Source organism: Sporobolomyces koalae (genome assembly GCF_050403365.1).
Source record: "Sporobolomyces koalae JCM15063 DNA, S_koalae_JCM15063T_v1_ctg26, whole genome shotgun sequence".
In the NCBI taxonomy this organism is placed as follows: domain Eukaryota; kingdom Fungi; phylum Basidiomycota; class Microbotryomycetes; order Sporidiobolales; family Sporidiobolaceae; genus Sporobolomyces; species Sporobolomyces koalae.
Window position 1 is genome coordinate 66,756 of NW_027481745.1, and position 12,800 is coordinate 79,555.

A 12,800-nucleotide genomic window follows, 5' to 3' on the forward strand; every position below is an offset into this window, starting at 1 on the left:
CATGTGTGCGAAGTCAGTCAGATGGCCGATTTCCAAATTCGTGCAACATCGCTTTCGTCTCTCGGATGCATGCCGTCCCTGCTTTTCGGAAGAGCGCATCTGATATACCAGCCAACAGTCCACAGAAGGAGAAATGGCACTGATTTTCGAATGTGACGAGAGTGAGAGCACGCGAAAGAATTTGTGACGGTACATCAAAAGAGAGAACGCTGGAACAACCTAGAGAACGATGTGCGAGAGGGAGACAGGAACGAGCGGGCGAGTGAGGGAGAGCTCGGTAGATCAAGCCTTGACGGTTCCGATGGTCAACCTTGGGCCGTGCTTGCGCCAGATCGAGTCGTCGTGCACGAGCCCGAACTCCTCGGTGGCATCGCGGCCCGCGTAGAGCATGATCGCCTTGGGCCCTCCAGGGTGTTCGGCGGCAAAGTCTGTCACGTCGAGCACTTGATCGTGGATGATGACCTTTTCGCATAAGAATCTGGTCAGCCAGGATACAAAGGAGCAAGTAAGGGGGAAGAGCTTCGCCTACCCAGCAATCATCCTTCTTGTTGTGCTTGGCGACTTCTTCGAGAGTGTATTCCTTCTTCGTGTCTTTCTTCTCCTCCGGGGGAGTGACCGCTTCTTTCTCGTTGGCAGGTTGTTCAGCGGTCGAAGGACCGTTCGGTTTGATGCCATCGCCCGAGCTGGCAGATGCTTCTGACGATGAAGACGAGGTGGAAGAAGCCGAACCGGAACCCTGACCGTAGTTGATCGTGAGGAACACTTGTTGCGAGTTGGGGTCGACCGAGATCGTCGTCGAAGGCAGAGACAGGTGTCCGTTGACTTGATTGAGACGCGACACCGCACCTGAAGATCCGCCGCCGTTCTTCGAGACTTCTTTGAACAAGTATGCCGAGGCCGAGTCGCCAGCAACACGACCAAACACAACGCAACCGAGCAACGACGAACCGCCAAGGCGGTTGGCGCCATGAACTCCGCCGACGACTTCACCCGACGCGAACAAACCACTGATCGGTTTGCCCTTGGTGTCGAGGATTTCAGCCTTGGTGTTGCCCTCGAGCCCACCCATCGTGTAGTGCAAAACGGGCGTCATGAGCGCGACGTGGAAAGGACCGGCATTGTTGGTCCAGTCCGTGTTGTCGAAGCTACCAAACGTAAATGGTGTTAGAACCAGTCCGACCAAAGGCTGTTGTGAGCCGATCAATGAACGCACAACTTCTTGCCGAACGGGTCCTTCTTGGGGTCTTTGACGATCTCCATGTAGTTATTAAAAGTACCTTGAACTTTGTCGACGGGCAAGTTCATTTCTTTGGCAACCTCCTCTACCGTGTTGAACTGCTTCATGAGTCCTGGGCAGTAACACAGATGATTTAGTTCGGCGCGGGAAGAAAACGTAAGAAAAACATCGAAGCACGAACCTCGTCCCGTGTAATGCTTGCAGTGCCACTTGATAGCCTCGGAAGCTTGACCATTGAGGATGAGTCTGACTGGGTACTTGCCATTGTCCCAGATGCGCTGAGTCACATAGTCGCGGTGTCCGAGCTCGTCTGCGAAGCGGTTTCCTTCTCCGTCAAGCAAGAGTCCTCCGCATCCTCGCAGGGCCTCGGCTGCGAGGAACTTGACCTTGGCGTCCTGCTCCGAAACATCGATCAGACCAGTTGGGTGAACCTGCGACAGTCACTCGAGTCAGTTAGTCGTGTCCATGGGATGCAAGTCCTGCCGATCGACTCACTTGAACCATGTTGAGGTCGATGCCGTTCGCACCGACACCGAGCGCCATTTTGAGTCCGTCACCAGTGCAGTGGTCGCCGTTCGTGGTCGGGAGGTCGAGCAACTCGGGTCGGTACTTCGCAAGCACTCCGTCCTTGGCAAAGTCGGCAGCATATCCACCCGTCGCGAGGACGACAGGACCGTGAGCCTCGTGTCGCTTGCCCTGGTACTCGTACTCGACGCCGACGACTTTTTCGCCTTCCTTGATGAGCTGTTTGACGTTTGCCTTCTTGATGATTTTGACGCGGTCAGGCTCAGCTTCCGCAAGCTCCTCGAGCTTGTCCATGAGCGCGACGGTGATCGTCATGCCGGGGAATTGAGCCCCTCCGCGGTGACTTATCGACGGTAAAGGGGAAAATGGCAAGACAAAAAAGCGTCAGCTACGAGACGCGGCGCAGGGTATCGAAGATAGCCAAGGACGTACGTGCGTTCGAACGAGTGACCTCCGAGACGCGAGACCTTGGAGAGATCGAGTCCGAAGCGGTTAATGAGCCATTCGACAGCGTCGCCGGAACGACCAGTCAAGACCTCGATCAAATCGTCACGAGCGAGCTCGCGTGCCGACTTCTTTGTGTCGGCGAAGAAGGCGGCGGTCGAGTCCTTGATGCCGAGCCCGGCCTGTGATTTAGTTCCGGCACCATTGATTCCAGAAGTTGCCTCTAATTGCAGCGCAGAATGGAAAACACGGTCAGATCGGCTGAGACGTGGAAGACTTTCGCGAGAAGAACGCACTCGTCGAGTTGCCACCAAAGAAGCCGTTCTAGAAGGCGTAGGAGCATTAGTCAGAAGGGAGAGCGCTCGAGCCGAGTGGGGCGCGGTCGGACAAGGGGTGGCGGCGACTTGAGGACTCACCTTCTCGAGCACCGTGACGTTTCCCCCGCGTTCGTACACCGTATGAGCAGCAGAGAGACCTGAGAGACCGCCTCCGACGACAATAACGTTGGCCATGGTGGATGGAAGCTAGCGGGCGAGCGAGCGAGGTGGGGAAACTTGAAAGACGGAGACGAATGCAAGTGCAGAGCTGCTTAGGCTATTGCGTTGGAAGCGAGCTGCGAGGAAGAGCTGTGCGAGGATGCGCGAGAGCGCCAAGTGTGAGTGGAGAGTAGAGGAATGAACCGGACATTTGGAATGTGAAAATTGGAGGCGTTTGCCCAAAAAGTGGAGACGCGCAGGAACCAATCATACGCCTCGCGTTCTCCCTTTCACGTGAAAAGACAACATGGAGCATGCATTCGACAGAAAGAGTACAAGCACTACCCGAGCCGACTCAGGAGATTCCCTTGATCGCCTCCGCCTCCTCCGCTCGCGTTATATCGAGGCTTCTTGACATTCCCTCCGTACCCGTTGTTCCCGTTTCCTTCGATCCGGTCCAGCATAGACGGTTTCGCTGGCAGCGAGTCAGGCGGCGCTGCGCGCTTCTTACCCTTCGGCTGCTGATGGTAGGGATTCTGTTGCTGATGTTGGGGCTTGTGCTGGTTCTGCTGCTGTTGCTGTTGACGCGAAAAGCCCTGGCCCTTCGGCCCCTTGGGCGTGCCTTTCTGGCCCAAAGCGCCGACTGAAGGCGAGCGGGCCTGACCTTTCGCCTTGTTCCCGTCTTTCGCAAGCGTCGGCGATGTTCTTTGTGCCGCTTGTCTCCCCAAAGTCGCAGGCGATGATCCCCTGCTACTGATGGGTGGCGTGGCACTGTAGCTGCGCGCTCCGTCACCAGCAAAGGGTTCGCTCGCCGCAAGTCGGTCCATCAATGACGACTCGTTCGCGCCCAACCGATTGATGAGGGACGCTTTCTTCGCTTGAGTCCCTGGTGCGCTGCCGAGAACTTCGAGCTCGGTCGTGCGAGCGAGCAACGATGGCGGAGGCGGCGCGCGAGAGGCATCAGAGGGCTGCGCAGCTTGGACAGGCGGCTCAGTTGGTCGAGTCGGAATAGGCGGTCGAACAGGAGCAGGTTGATGTTGGTACTGCTGCTGTGGCTGCTGCTGTTTTGGCTGCTGCTGTTTTGGCTGCTGCTGTTTTGGCTGCTGCTGTTTTGGCTGTTGCTTCTGCTTCTGCTGTTGTTGCGGCGGTTGAACTCCAGCTTGCTTCGCGTGTTGCCGCGGTCCAGTTGGCACAGCCGCTGCAGGTCCAGAAGGACCTTGCGGGAGCATGTGCGGCGGAAGGTTGCGCGCCTCTGGTACAGAAGGTGCGGACTGAGGAACAACTTTGGCTGCTGGTAGCGAGGAAGTTTGCGAAGCGTTCGACTGAGCGGGAGCAGGGCTGAAAGCACTAGCAACCGGCAACGGCGCCTGAGCGATGTCGGGCATCGCTGACGAGCCTGGCAAGCGAATTACGGGCGCATATGGGACAGTCGACACGGGCATCTGCGACGCTTGACCCAAAGATCCGGCTTGTGACGAAGGTCTCGAGGTGATAGGAGGCAGGGCCGGGGACTCGAGAACGATAGCTTCAGGTTCAGACGGTCTCGAGGGCAATGGGTGGGTCAGAGTCGCTGCAACTGGTGGAAGCGACGCAGAAACAGGCTGAGGCGCGACTGATGCGACTGGTGCGGCCGGTACAACGGGCGCGGCAAGCTGTGCTGGTGCAGGTTGATTCGAAATCGTCGTTGCGTGGACTGCCGTGTCGTGCTGCGGGCTTTTGCTCCTGTTGGCTTGCTCCTTCCGTTGCGCCTCCTCGTGCAGGTGACTCCACGCCTGTATCCGCTTCCCTTTCGCAAAGTCTCCCCATTCCCACTTCGGCTTGCCGCTGTCGAGAAACTCGGCCATGGGCCTCCATCGTCCGATCCTCACTCGAATCACTTCCTGCATTGCTTCGATCCTCTTCTCGAAATCGAACAGCCAGCCGACGTAGGCAGTGCGCGAGAATTCGTCTTCCTCGAACGGGCGATGAAGGATGACAGCATCGGGCAGGAGATGCCGAGGGAAGAGCGAGCTGACATCGTCGCGGTTCTGGATGTCGGCAGTGGGGAGATTGCTCAGCTTGAGGGCAAACACCTGCGAGCAGAGTGCGTCGGGAAGTCGACTCTCGGTTGGAGGCAGAGGAGGGATCGCAAGGCGCGGTGGACTCGGAGGTCGAACGGGAGCTGGAGCCGGCTCTTGCTTGACAGGTCGCGCTTCTTGCACCGGCGCTCGACCCGTAGCCGACGCAGGTTCAGCCGCCGCAGGTGCGGGCTCAATTGGGGCGATAGTCGGAACAGGTGCGGCCACGGCAGGAGCTGGAGCTAGTACAGGTGCGTTCGCAATAGGAGCTGAGGTTGGTACGGGTGTGGCCGCAACAGGAGCTGAAGTCGGTCCGGACGAAGGGACTGGCGAAGGCAGGGCAGGGGTGGATAGCGGGTTGATGGCCGGTTGCTCCGGCTCGGGCTGACTGGCAGCAGGCGAGGGCGCGGGCTCCGACATTTCCGACGCCGCGCGAGACTGAGCTCCGAGTTTGGCCTTGAGCTTGGCCTCAGCCTTGGCCGCCTGTCCCGCCTGTTTCCGTTCGATGCGCATTTGAGCGATTGCCTTGTCACGCCGTTTCCTCCAGAGTCGTTCGGCCTTCAACACATGCAATTCACAGGCGTCTGGATGGGCGAGCACGACGACTGCCGCGAGTTGCTCCTCGTTGAGATCGTTCAAGTCGCCCTTGAGGTGAAAGTCGAGGCTGACGAGTGCGAAGCGAGTGTCTGGGTCATCCGGTTTGCTGTCCCCTTTGCGCTGCGCTCGGAGCGCCCTCTCCCGCTTGTGAAAGAACAACTGGCAGATCCTGAGCGCGTCCGATTCCTCGTGGTCCGCATGCAGTCGCGCGAGAGCGAGTTGGGTCGGCGATAACGATGTCAGTTTAGCGAGCGAGAAGTCGAGGGCTGCTGTGAGCAAGCTCGGCATGACGAGAAAGCTCTGAGCGTGGCGACACACCTGGCGAGGCGTGTCGCTTGCTGAGTCACGAAGTGGAGAAGACGGGTACAGGAAAAAGGCGGTCACAAATTGCGAAACAGTTTCGGGATTATTTTCATGCTATTGTATTTCCTACTCGTATCGAAAGCAATTTTCTCTCGGGTCGCGCTTTCATGGGTCATGTGATAGGGCACTGCTATTTTTTTGTACGCATTTCGTAGTTCGGGGCAACAAAGTAGAAACAGGATAGCAAGTTGCCAAGAGAAATGAACAGGCGATAGGGAAAGAAGGTACAGATACGGTACACCTAGTACTAGTATTCGACAGACGAGACGTGCGAAAGACAGGTCAGGTCATTTCAAGCAAGCGTCGCAGCCGCAGCCGAGAGCACGGTCGATCCGCGTTCCTTGCACTTCGTGACTGTGGACATTGAAAGAAAGGGCTATGAGCTATGCTTGATGATCGATTGGAAGCGATCGAAGAGGCTCACCGAAGACGACCTTGTCACCTTCTTTCCACATCTCGGTGACGATTGTTTCGCCAGGGTACAGCACGCCTGCGAATCGCACCTTGATGTCCTTGAACGCGCCGAACTTTTGGAAGATGTGCTTGCCCGAAATACCAAACGAGCACAGACCCTGCGTGATGCCGTCAAAAACTCGCTTCAGTGGACAGCTCGAGCCGGTGGCGGAGAGAAGACGAGACGATGCTTACGTGCAGAATCGGTTGCTCGAAGCCTCCGACCGACGCAAAGTTGGGATCAACGTGGAGAGGGTTGTAGTCTCCCGACAGTCGGTAGATGGCGGCTTGTTGCGGCAGGGTCTTTTCCTCGACGACAGCATCGGGCTTGCGCGTAGGAGGCTTGTTGACGGCGGTAGCGGGTCCGCGATCTGCGAGGCGCGATCTCACTCGTCAGTTCCTAGGATGTCTGACGATATAAAGTTGAAAAATCGCGCACCATTTCCAGTCTTCTTGCCTCCAAATCCACCAGCGCCACGGATGAATACGGTCGAGTGGTTCTCAAACACAACTTCTCCAGACGAGGCGTCCTTCGTGTGCGTGACGGTCGTGACTGCCGCAGCCTTGCCTTTGTCGAGCACTTCGGCAAGCTTGGATGACGAGACGAGAGTACCCGAAGTCGGGATCGGTTTCTTGATGGAGAGGTACTGTTCTCCGTGGAGAAGCATCATGGGAGAGAAGTTGGGAAGCCAGTCGACTGCAGGAAAGAGAGGGATCAACTGAATGTTACAAGATGGGATGGGTGGTTCGGAGATTGGTACGCACGGGAGAGACCGCTCGATACGGCGAATTGAGGAATGACACCGAAAGTTGGGAGAGCCTTGAACTCGTCGTCGCCTTCGAAGATGAGGTTCAGCTCCTTCTCCGTAGCACCAACTCCGAGGTTGTACAGTGCGACTGGCGGTGGTGATGCCGAAGTCAGCTTCGAAAGGGACGAAGCACGGACGTATTTGACGGATGCTCACCATCTCGCTCGGTAAAGGTGTACTCCCCCTCGGATTGAGCCTCCTTCTTTGCCTTGGCGACCAGGTCAGAGTCCTCCTTGTCAGTGTAATCCTGACCTCCTTCAGACGAGCCCTCGGCACCTTCATCTTCGTTACCAAAGTTCGAGATGATCTGCGTTATCAACGAGTCAATGTTGCGTTCCGTATACCAGAAAATCCTGACTCACAGCTTCAAGCGATTCGGCAGTCGAGTTGGGGTTCGTGGCTTCGTCGTCAAAGGTGGTAATCTTGGTCCAAGTCGACTTGATGTCTTCAGGCGAGACGGTCTTGTTGACCGGGAACTGTAGGCAAGCAAAGAGTGAGCCATTCTGTGCACGCTCCCAATGTCGCGCGCAAGAGATGACGCGAGCGACTCACAGCGTGTCCCGCCGAACGTTGCCAGCGGAGCGAAGCGCACCATCCCGCAGACACTTCGTAGAGACCCATGGTCGTGTCGCAAGCCTCGGATCCGAGGTAGCCGACGACAGGGGCAACAAAGTCGGGCGAGAAAGCTTGAACCATCTCCTCGGGCCACTGTGGGAGATACACGCCACAATTATCAGTGACGCTACATATGACCAATCAACATGGAAAGACTTACGATAGTGCGAGTCATGGCGGTTCCAGCATTCGGGACAAGGCTACCGAGAAGTCGCATCAGTGTCAACGAAACCAGGAGTACTGAACCAGCTGAACAAGGCAACTCACACGTTGGCGTAGATGCCGTACTTCTTGCCCTCGATCGCAAGCGTCCTCGTGAAACCGATGATGGCGGATTTGGCAGTCGAGTAGTTGGCTTGGCCAAAGTTGCCGTGAACGCCGACGGCCGAAGCGGTCGTGACGATGCGTCCGTACTTTTGCTTTTGGAAGTGAGGCCACGCGGCGTGACAGACAGCGTACGTTCCTTTGAGGTGAGTCGAGTAGACGGCGTCCCATTCTTGCTCAGTCATGGCCGCGAACGACTTGTCGCGCAGGATACCGGCATTGCAAACAACGACTGCGGGACAGCGAACGGCGTCAGCGAAGCGCGGAGGTTCAGAGGTGCAAGGACGTACTGTGCAGAGCGCCGAAGGCATCGAGAGCCGTCTTGACGAGTTGCTCACCCTCGAGGGTACTTCCTATCGCGGGGACCGCCTTGCCACCAGCTGCAGTTGTATTGTAGGATGTCAATGCGCTGGCACTGAGATGGATAGCCTGATATACTAACCTTGCTTGATTTCCTGGACGACCTTCTCGGCATTGTCCTTGCTCATGTCGTTGACAACAACGTTTGCGCCGAGCTTGGCGTACATCAAAGCGTACGACCTACCCAATCCCGCACCGGCACCGGTGATCAGGACCGTCTTGCCATCGTAGCGCACCGGAGTTGGCTGCTCGTTCGTCTTCATCGACTTGGCCTTCTCGAGGTAGCCGAGGTAATCAGCGTCGGTAATGTTGGCAGGGTGATCGGCGTTCTCGAAATCGTTGATCTCGTCCCAACGAGCCTTGACCTGTGCAAGCGCAATTCGTGAATCAGCGCTGATCCTCATGCAGGTCGAATGGAAGGAGGTTCGAGACGTACGGCCGCCGGGGTGAAGCTTTGGTCCGTCTTGAAGACGACTCCCTTGGTTCGCTCCCAGCGGACTTCGCCGTACCATCCAGCGCCAGCTTCGTACAGCTTGCCGTTCTCGGGGGTCGATTCGTGACAAAGGTACGCGACGAGGGGAACGATCGCTTCCGGTGCCAGCTTCTCGAGGAAGTCTGGGGGCATGACCGTCTTGGTCATTTGCGATGCAGCGACAGGAGCGATGGCGTTGGCATGGATTCCGTACTTTGTAACCGAAGGCGAAATAGACAGAAGAGTCAGCTCAGTTGCACTTCCCGAAAGAATGCTGCCCGGCTGTACTAGACTAGCGGCACAGGCATCGAGATGACTTACCTTGGCTCCTTCACGAGCAAGCGTGCGAGCGAATCCGATCAGACCCATCTTGGCAGCAGAGTAGTTTGCCTAGAGAAAGGAGAAAGAGTCTCGAATGTCAGAGCCTATGTATGCACAGAGAGCGCAGTGTAGCAACGAGGGACTCACTTGTCCAAAGTTGCCGTAGATACCGGCCGCAGATGCCGTCTGTTGCCATCGAAGAGTAGACGCACGGCGAAAACGTCAAGACCAGCTCGAAATACGTCGTGCTCATAAACAGTCGGGTTTCCGAACTCACGTTGATGATCCTGCCATACTTTTGCTTGCGGAAAATGGGCCACACTGCTTTCGAGCATGCGTACGCCGCCTTGACGTGCACTTCTTGGACAATGTCCCACTCCTTGTCGGTCATCGATTTAAACGACTTGTCCCTCAAGATTCCGGCATTATTGATGAGGATCTGCACGAGTTATAACATGTACGGAAAAAGAGAGAACGGGAAAATGTAAGTCATCTGGAATGTAGGAGGACCGCGCGTGCGGGCAATAGTCGAGAACTGTGTGGATTGAGAAATCTAGACGCACGTGAACGCCTCCAAGTTCCTTGACTGCCTGACCGACAATCTTGTCGCCCTCGGTAGCACTGTCGTAGTTGGCGACGGCCTTGCCTCCAGCTTTCTTGATCTCGGCGACAACCTTGTCGGCATTGTCTTTCGAGAGATCGTTGACGAGGACTCCCGCTCCACGCGATGCGAAGAAGAGTGAATCTGAACCAGTGGAATGTGGGTTAGGTTCTGAGCGAGATTTCAGGTGCAAGAGCGGAATGCAACCGCGAGAAGGAGCGGGAGAGAACGCACAGGCTCGACCGAGGCCTCCACCTGCTCCGGTGATGACGACACCTTTGCCGTCGAAACGTAGCTGGATCGCCGAGAGTTACAGGGGACGAGTGAGACGAGGGAGAGAGGAGCCGATGAAAGCGAGAAACGGTCAGCGATCATGCCTTGCACCCGAGGAGCTCGCTCAAGGAGACAAGCAGTATGAGAACAGCTGGCAGTCAAGAGCGAGCACTCTATGCCGGCACGAGAGGCTTGCACGACTCCTCGTCATGCCGTCGTCGCCCTCCCCCACTTCGCCAAGTTGCCGAAATCACTCGCGCCTTTCATGACAGTGGATGAGCGGGTTCACATGACAGAGACTTACTTGATCAGTCATGGTAGTGTGCGATGAAATGAAAAGTGTTGAAGGGCGAGAAACGAGAGCAAGGCGAGGTAGCCGACCGATTTGCGCTCTTTCAAGAACCGGCTCACGGCACGTCCGAATTCGCCGGTGCACTCTCATTCTCAACTCGAGACCCCCGACTAAGAAAACCGGATAGGCGTATAAATACAATAACATGGTGTGCATCAAAACAATGGAGACGCAGGGCTATCTTCAGGTGGCAGTAATCATGCCTGGCGGCAATCGACTCAGGACTTGCTTCCACACCTTCTTGAGCTCGATCGGTTCCGCCACCTTTTTCCATAACGTGACATCGTATCCATGCTGCCCCGCATCGTCTGGCCTGACCGACTTGTCGTCGTCGTCTGAATCGGACCCAGCATCGACTTGCATCGTGCTCTGGCTCAACTGACTCTTGCCCATAGCGTTCCCAGGGCCTGCCACCTGACTCGCCGATCGCATTCGCATCCCGTTGGGATCGTCCGGCAAGAAACTGTTCGAAACGTGGATCGCAAACTCCATCTTCATCCCTCGCTTGTCCTGCGTCTTGACCCGCAACCTCGCGTACAACGTGCCCAACCGGTCTCGGCCCGAAGTCGACGGACTCGACACGGTGACGACCTCGTTCGGAAGCGACAGCGACTGGAGTGCAGCTTGGAGCGCCGAGATCAGCCCTGGAACCGGGCTCGTCGAGAAGAATCGAGACAGGTTCGGGTTTGTTGCTTGAGTTGGCGCCATTGAAAGCCGAGACTTTAGAATCGATTCCCACACCGTCAGTCCCCGAGTCGGATTCCGCAAAAGATTCCATACTGCTCACGTAGAGTTGCATCGATCCCCTGAAACTCGCGTTTGGGTCCAACCCCCGTTGGCTCAACAAAGCTTGCGTAGCCGTCATACCACTCTCCCCTGCTTCTTGTTGCTGTTGAGACGCTTGCATCCTGATCCCCGAACGAGCTCATCAGCGACTTTCTTCAAGCCACGATGAAGCAAATCCGAAAGACTGTACATCTCTTCGTATTCCTCTCCAGGACTTCCCACGAAACCGCTCGCTCGCAGCCTGTCGGCCATGCGCCTGAACACTTCTGCACCGTTCTTGCACAGACCTGTTTGAGAATCTAGTAACGAATTTGGCCTGCGGTGATACAGCAACCTCATTGAGCGCTCTGTTCGTTCGACCCCCTTGAAGAGACGTAACGGGAAAGACAACTCAACTGGCTGACCCAATCGAGTCGTTCGAGATCTTTCAGTTTGATCCTTCGATTCGGATCGAGTTCCAACATTCGCAACAAGGTGTCTGGGTGTGCAGAGACAGACGAGGTCAGGCCCTTTCACCCCTTGCGTCGAGAATCGATTTCAATGTCGCTCACCTAGAGCACCTCCTCGGATTCGACTCCAAGGATCCATCCCGAGTAGCGATTTGTCGACAAACGCGCAAAATTCGGGACTGTTTTGCGTGGGTTCGTCCCAAGGGGTGTCTTTGGCGCAAACAGATCAGCGGATATCCTCCTTCAGGAACTACAAGGGCAAGCCAACTCACTCCCGACGAGCAAGGCAAACAGGAGGACTCCGGCTGACCAGACGTCGACCGGTTCGGCAGCGTAGGGGGCAGGATGTGCCAGTTCAGGCGCGGCTGATGACAGGTCTCACGAGTCAGTCTTGAGCTTGAAGGAGAGAGTTTGGCCAGCGGATTTGGATGTTACCATAAGGGGGCGACCCGCAGCGATCTTTGAGTAATCGCTCTTGACCTTTGTACTTGAACACGGTTGCCAAGCCAAAGTCCGACACTTTGAGATTGCCTGTCTTGTCAAGAAAGCGGGTCAGTGTTTGTTCAAACTTGATTCAGATTGGGCATGTCGGCACGTACCGTTGCCATCGAGCAGGCAGTTCTCGGGTTTGACATCTCGATGGCAGATACCCGATTTGCTCAGGTATTTCTGGAGACAAATCTCTGTGAGTCGTCGCATCCATGAGAGGAGGAGTGCAAAAGGAGGGAGACGGACGAGACCCGAGATGAGCTGTCGAAAATAAAAGTGAGCGATCTCTTCCTCGACACCGACGTCGGGTGCTGTGACCGATCAAGGATTTAGCGTTCTGAATGAACCTGGCATCTGAGAACCATGAACCGCACTCACCAATCTTGTCAAAGAGGTCGCCACCATCGGCTGCAGAAGGAGTCGGATGAGTTCCGAGCGGGGTCGAGCTTTCCGCAAGCGAGAAGAGAGAGGCGACTGACCGAGATCCAGGATCATGTAGAGGCCCGTAGGCCAGACGGTCGGACCGACCGTTACGCTCTGTCGAGTCTCGCCGCCAAAGAGTTGCAGGATGTTGCGGTGCTTGAGCGTTTCGTGAATGCGCATCTCGCGCACGAGTTGTTTCGCTTTCGCATCTAGTTGCGCTTGCTCGTGTACTGGGAGTGGTACGACCTTGAGTGCGGCGAACGAGAGAGTGGTCGCGTGCAGAGCGCGGTAGATTTGCGACTGTCCGCCCGACGCGATGTACTCGCGTGGGACGTACCCAAGCAACGGCGGAAAGTCTTTCATGTCGATGTCGA

The 12,800-nt window shown here is 56.4% G+C and overlaps 4 protein-coding genes across 4 annotated transcripts; all 4 read right to left on the bottom strand.

The window, feature by feature from the left end:
• Window positions 1-282: 282 nt before the first annotated feature.
• JCM15063_005353 (uncharacterized protein) lies at window positions 283-2,718 on the bottom strand (the record flags this gene model as incomplete). Its single annotated transcript, XM_076679729.1, has 8 exons — window positions 283-462; window positions 530-1,145; window positions 1,214-1,349; window positions 1,419-1,668; window positions 1,733-2,105; window positions 2,195-2,429; window positions 2,503-2,530; window positions 2,623-2,718. The coding sequence occupies 8 exons, from the start codon at window positions 2,716-2,718 to the stop codon at window positions 283-285; spliced, it is 1,914 nt and encodes a 637-aa protein (XP_076533129.1).
• Window positions 2,719-3,023: 305 nt separating this feature from the next.
• Window positions 3,024-5,624, bottom strand: JCM15063_005354 (uncharacterized protein; the record flags this gene model as incomplete). Its single annotated transcript, XM_076679730.1, has 1 exon — window positions 3,024-5,624. One exon carries the CDS (start codon window positions 5,622-5,624, stop codon window positions 3,024-3,026), a length of 2,601 nt encoding a protein of 866 aa, XP_076533130.1.
• Window positions 5,625-5,991: 367 nt separating this feature from the next.
• Window positions 5,992-10,243, bottom strand: JCM15063_005355 (uncharacterized protein; the record flags this gene model as incomplete). Its single annotated transcript, XM_076679731.1, has 19 exons — window positions 5,992-6,053; window positions 6,124-6,271; window positions 6,348-6,523; window positions 6,592-6,849; window positions 6,918-7,049; window positions 7,118-7,268; window positions 7,324-7,437; window positions 7,514-7,669; window positions 7,737-7,776; window positions 7,844-8,132; window positions 8,191-8,280; window positions 8,343-8,625; window positions 8,697-8,945; window positions 9,054-9,122; window positions 9,201-9,239; window positions 9,331-9,492; window positions 9,617-9,798; window positions 9,889-9,949; window positions 10,232-10,243. The coding sequence occupies 19 exons, from the start codon at window positions 10,241-10,243 to the stop codon at window positions 5,992-5,994; spliced, it is 2,673 nt and encodes an 890-aa protein (XP_076533131.1).
• A 219-nt stretch (window positions 10,244-10,462) lies between these two features.
• On the bottom strand, window positions 10,463-12,789 carry JCM15063_005356 (uncharacterized protein; the record flags this gene model as incomplete). Its single annotated transcript, XM_076679732.1, has 11 exons — window positions 10,463-10,999; window positions 11,067-11,187; window positions 11,256-11,381; window positions 11,462-11,543; window positions 11,617-11,724; window positions 11,787-11,879; window positions 11,950-12,045; window positions 12,114-12,183; window positions 12,250-12,314; window positions 12,382-12,411; window positions 12,483-12,789. The coding sequence occupies 11 exons, from the start codon at window positions 12,787-12,789 to the stop codon at window positions 10,463-10,465; spliced, it is 1,635 nt and encodes a 544-aa protein (XP_076533132.1).
• Window positions 12,790-12,800: the final 11 nt, after the last annotated feature.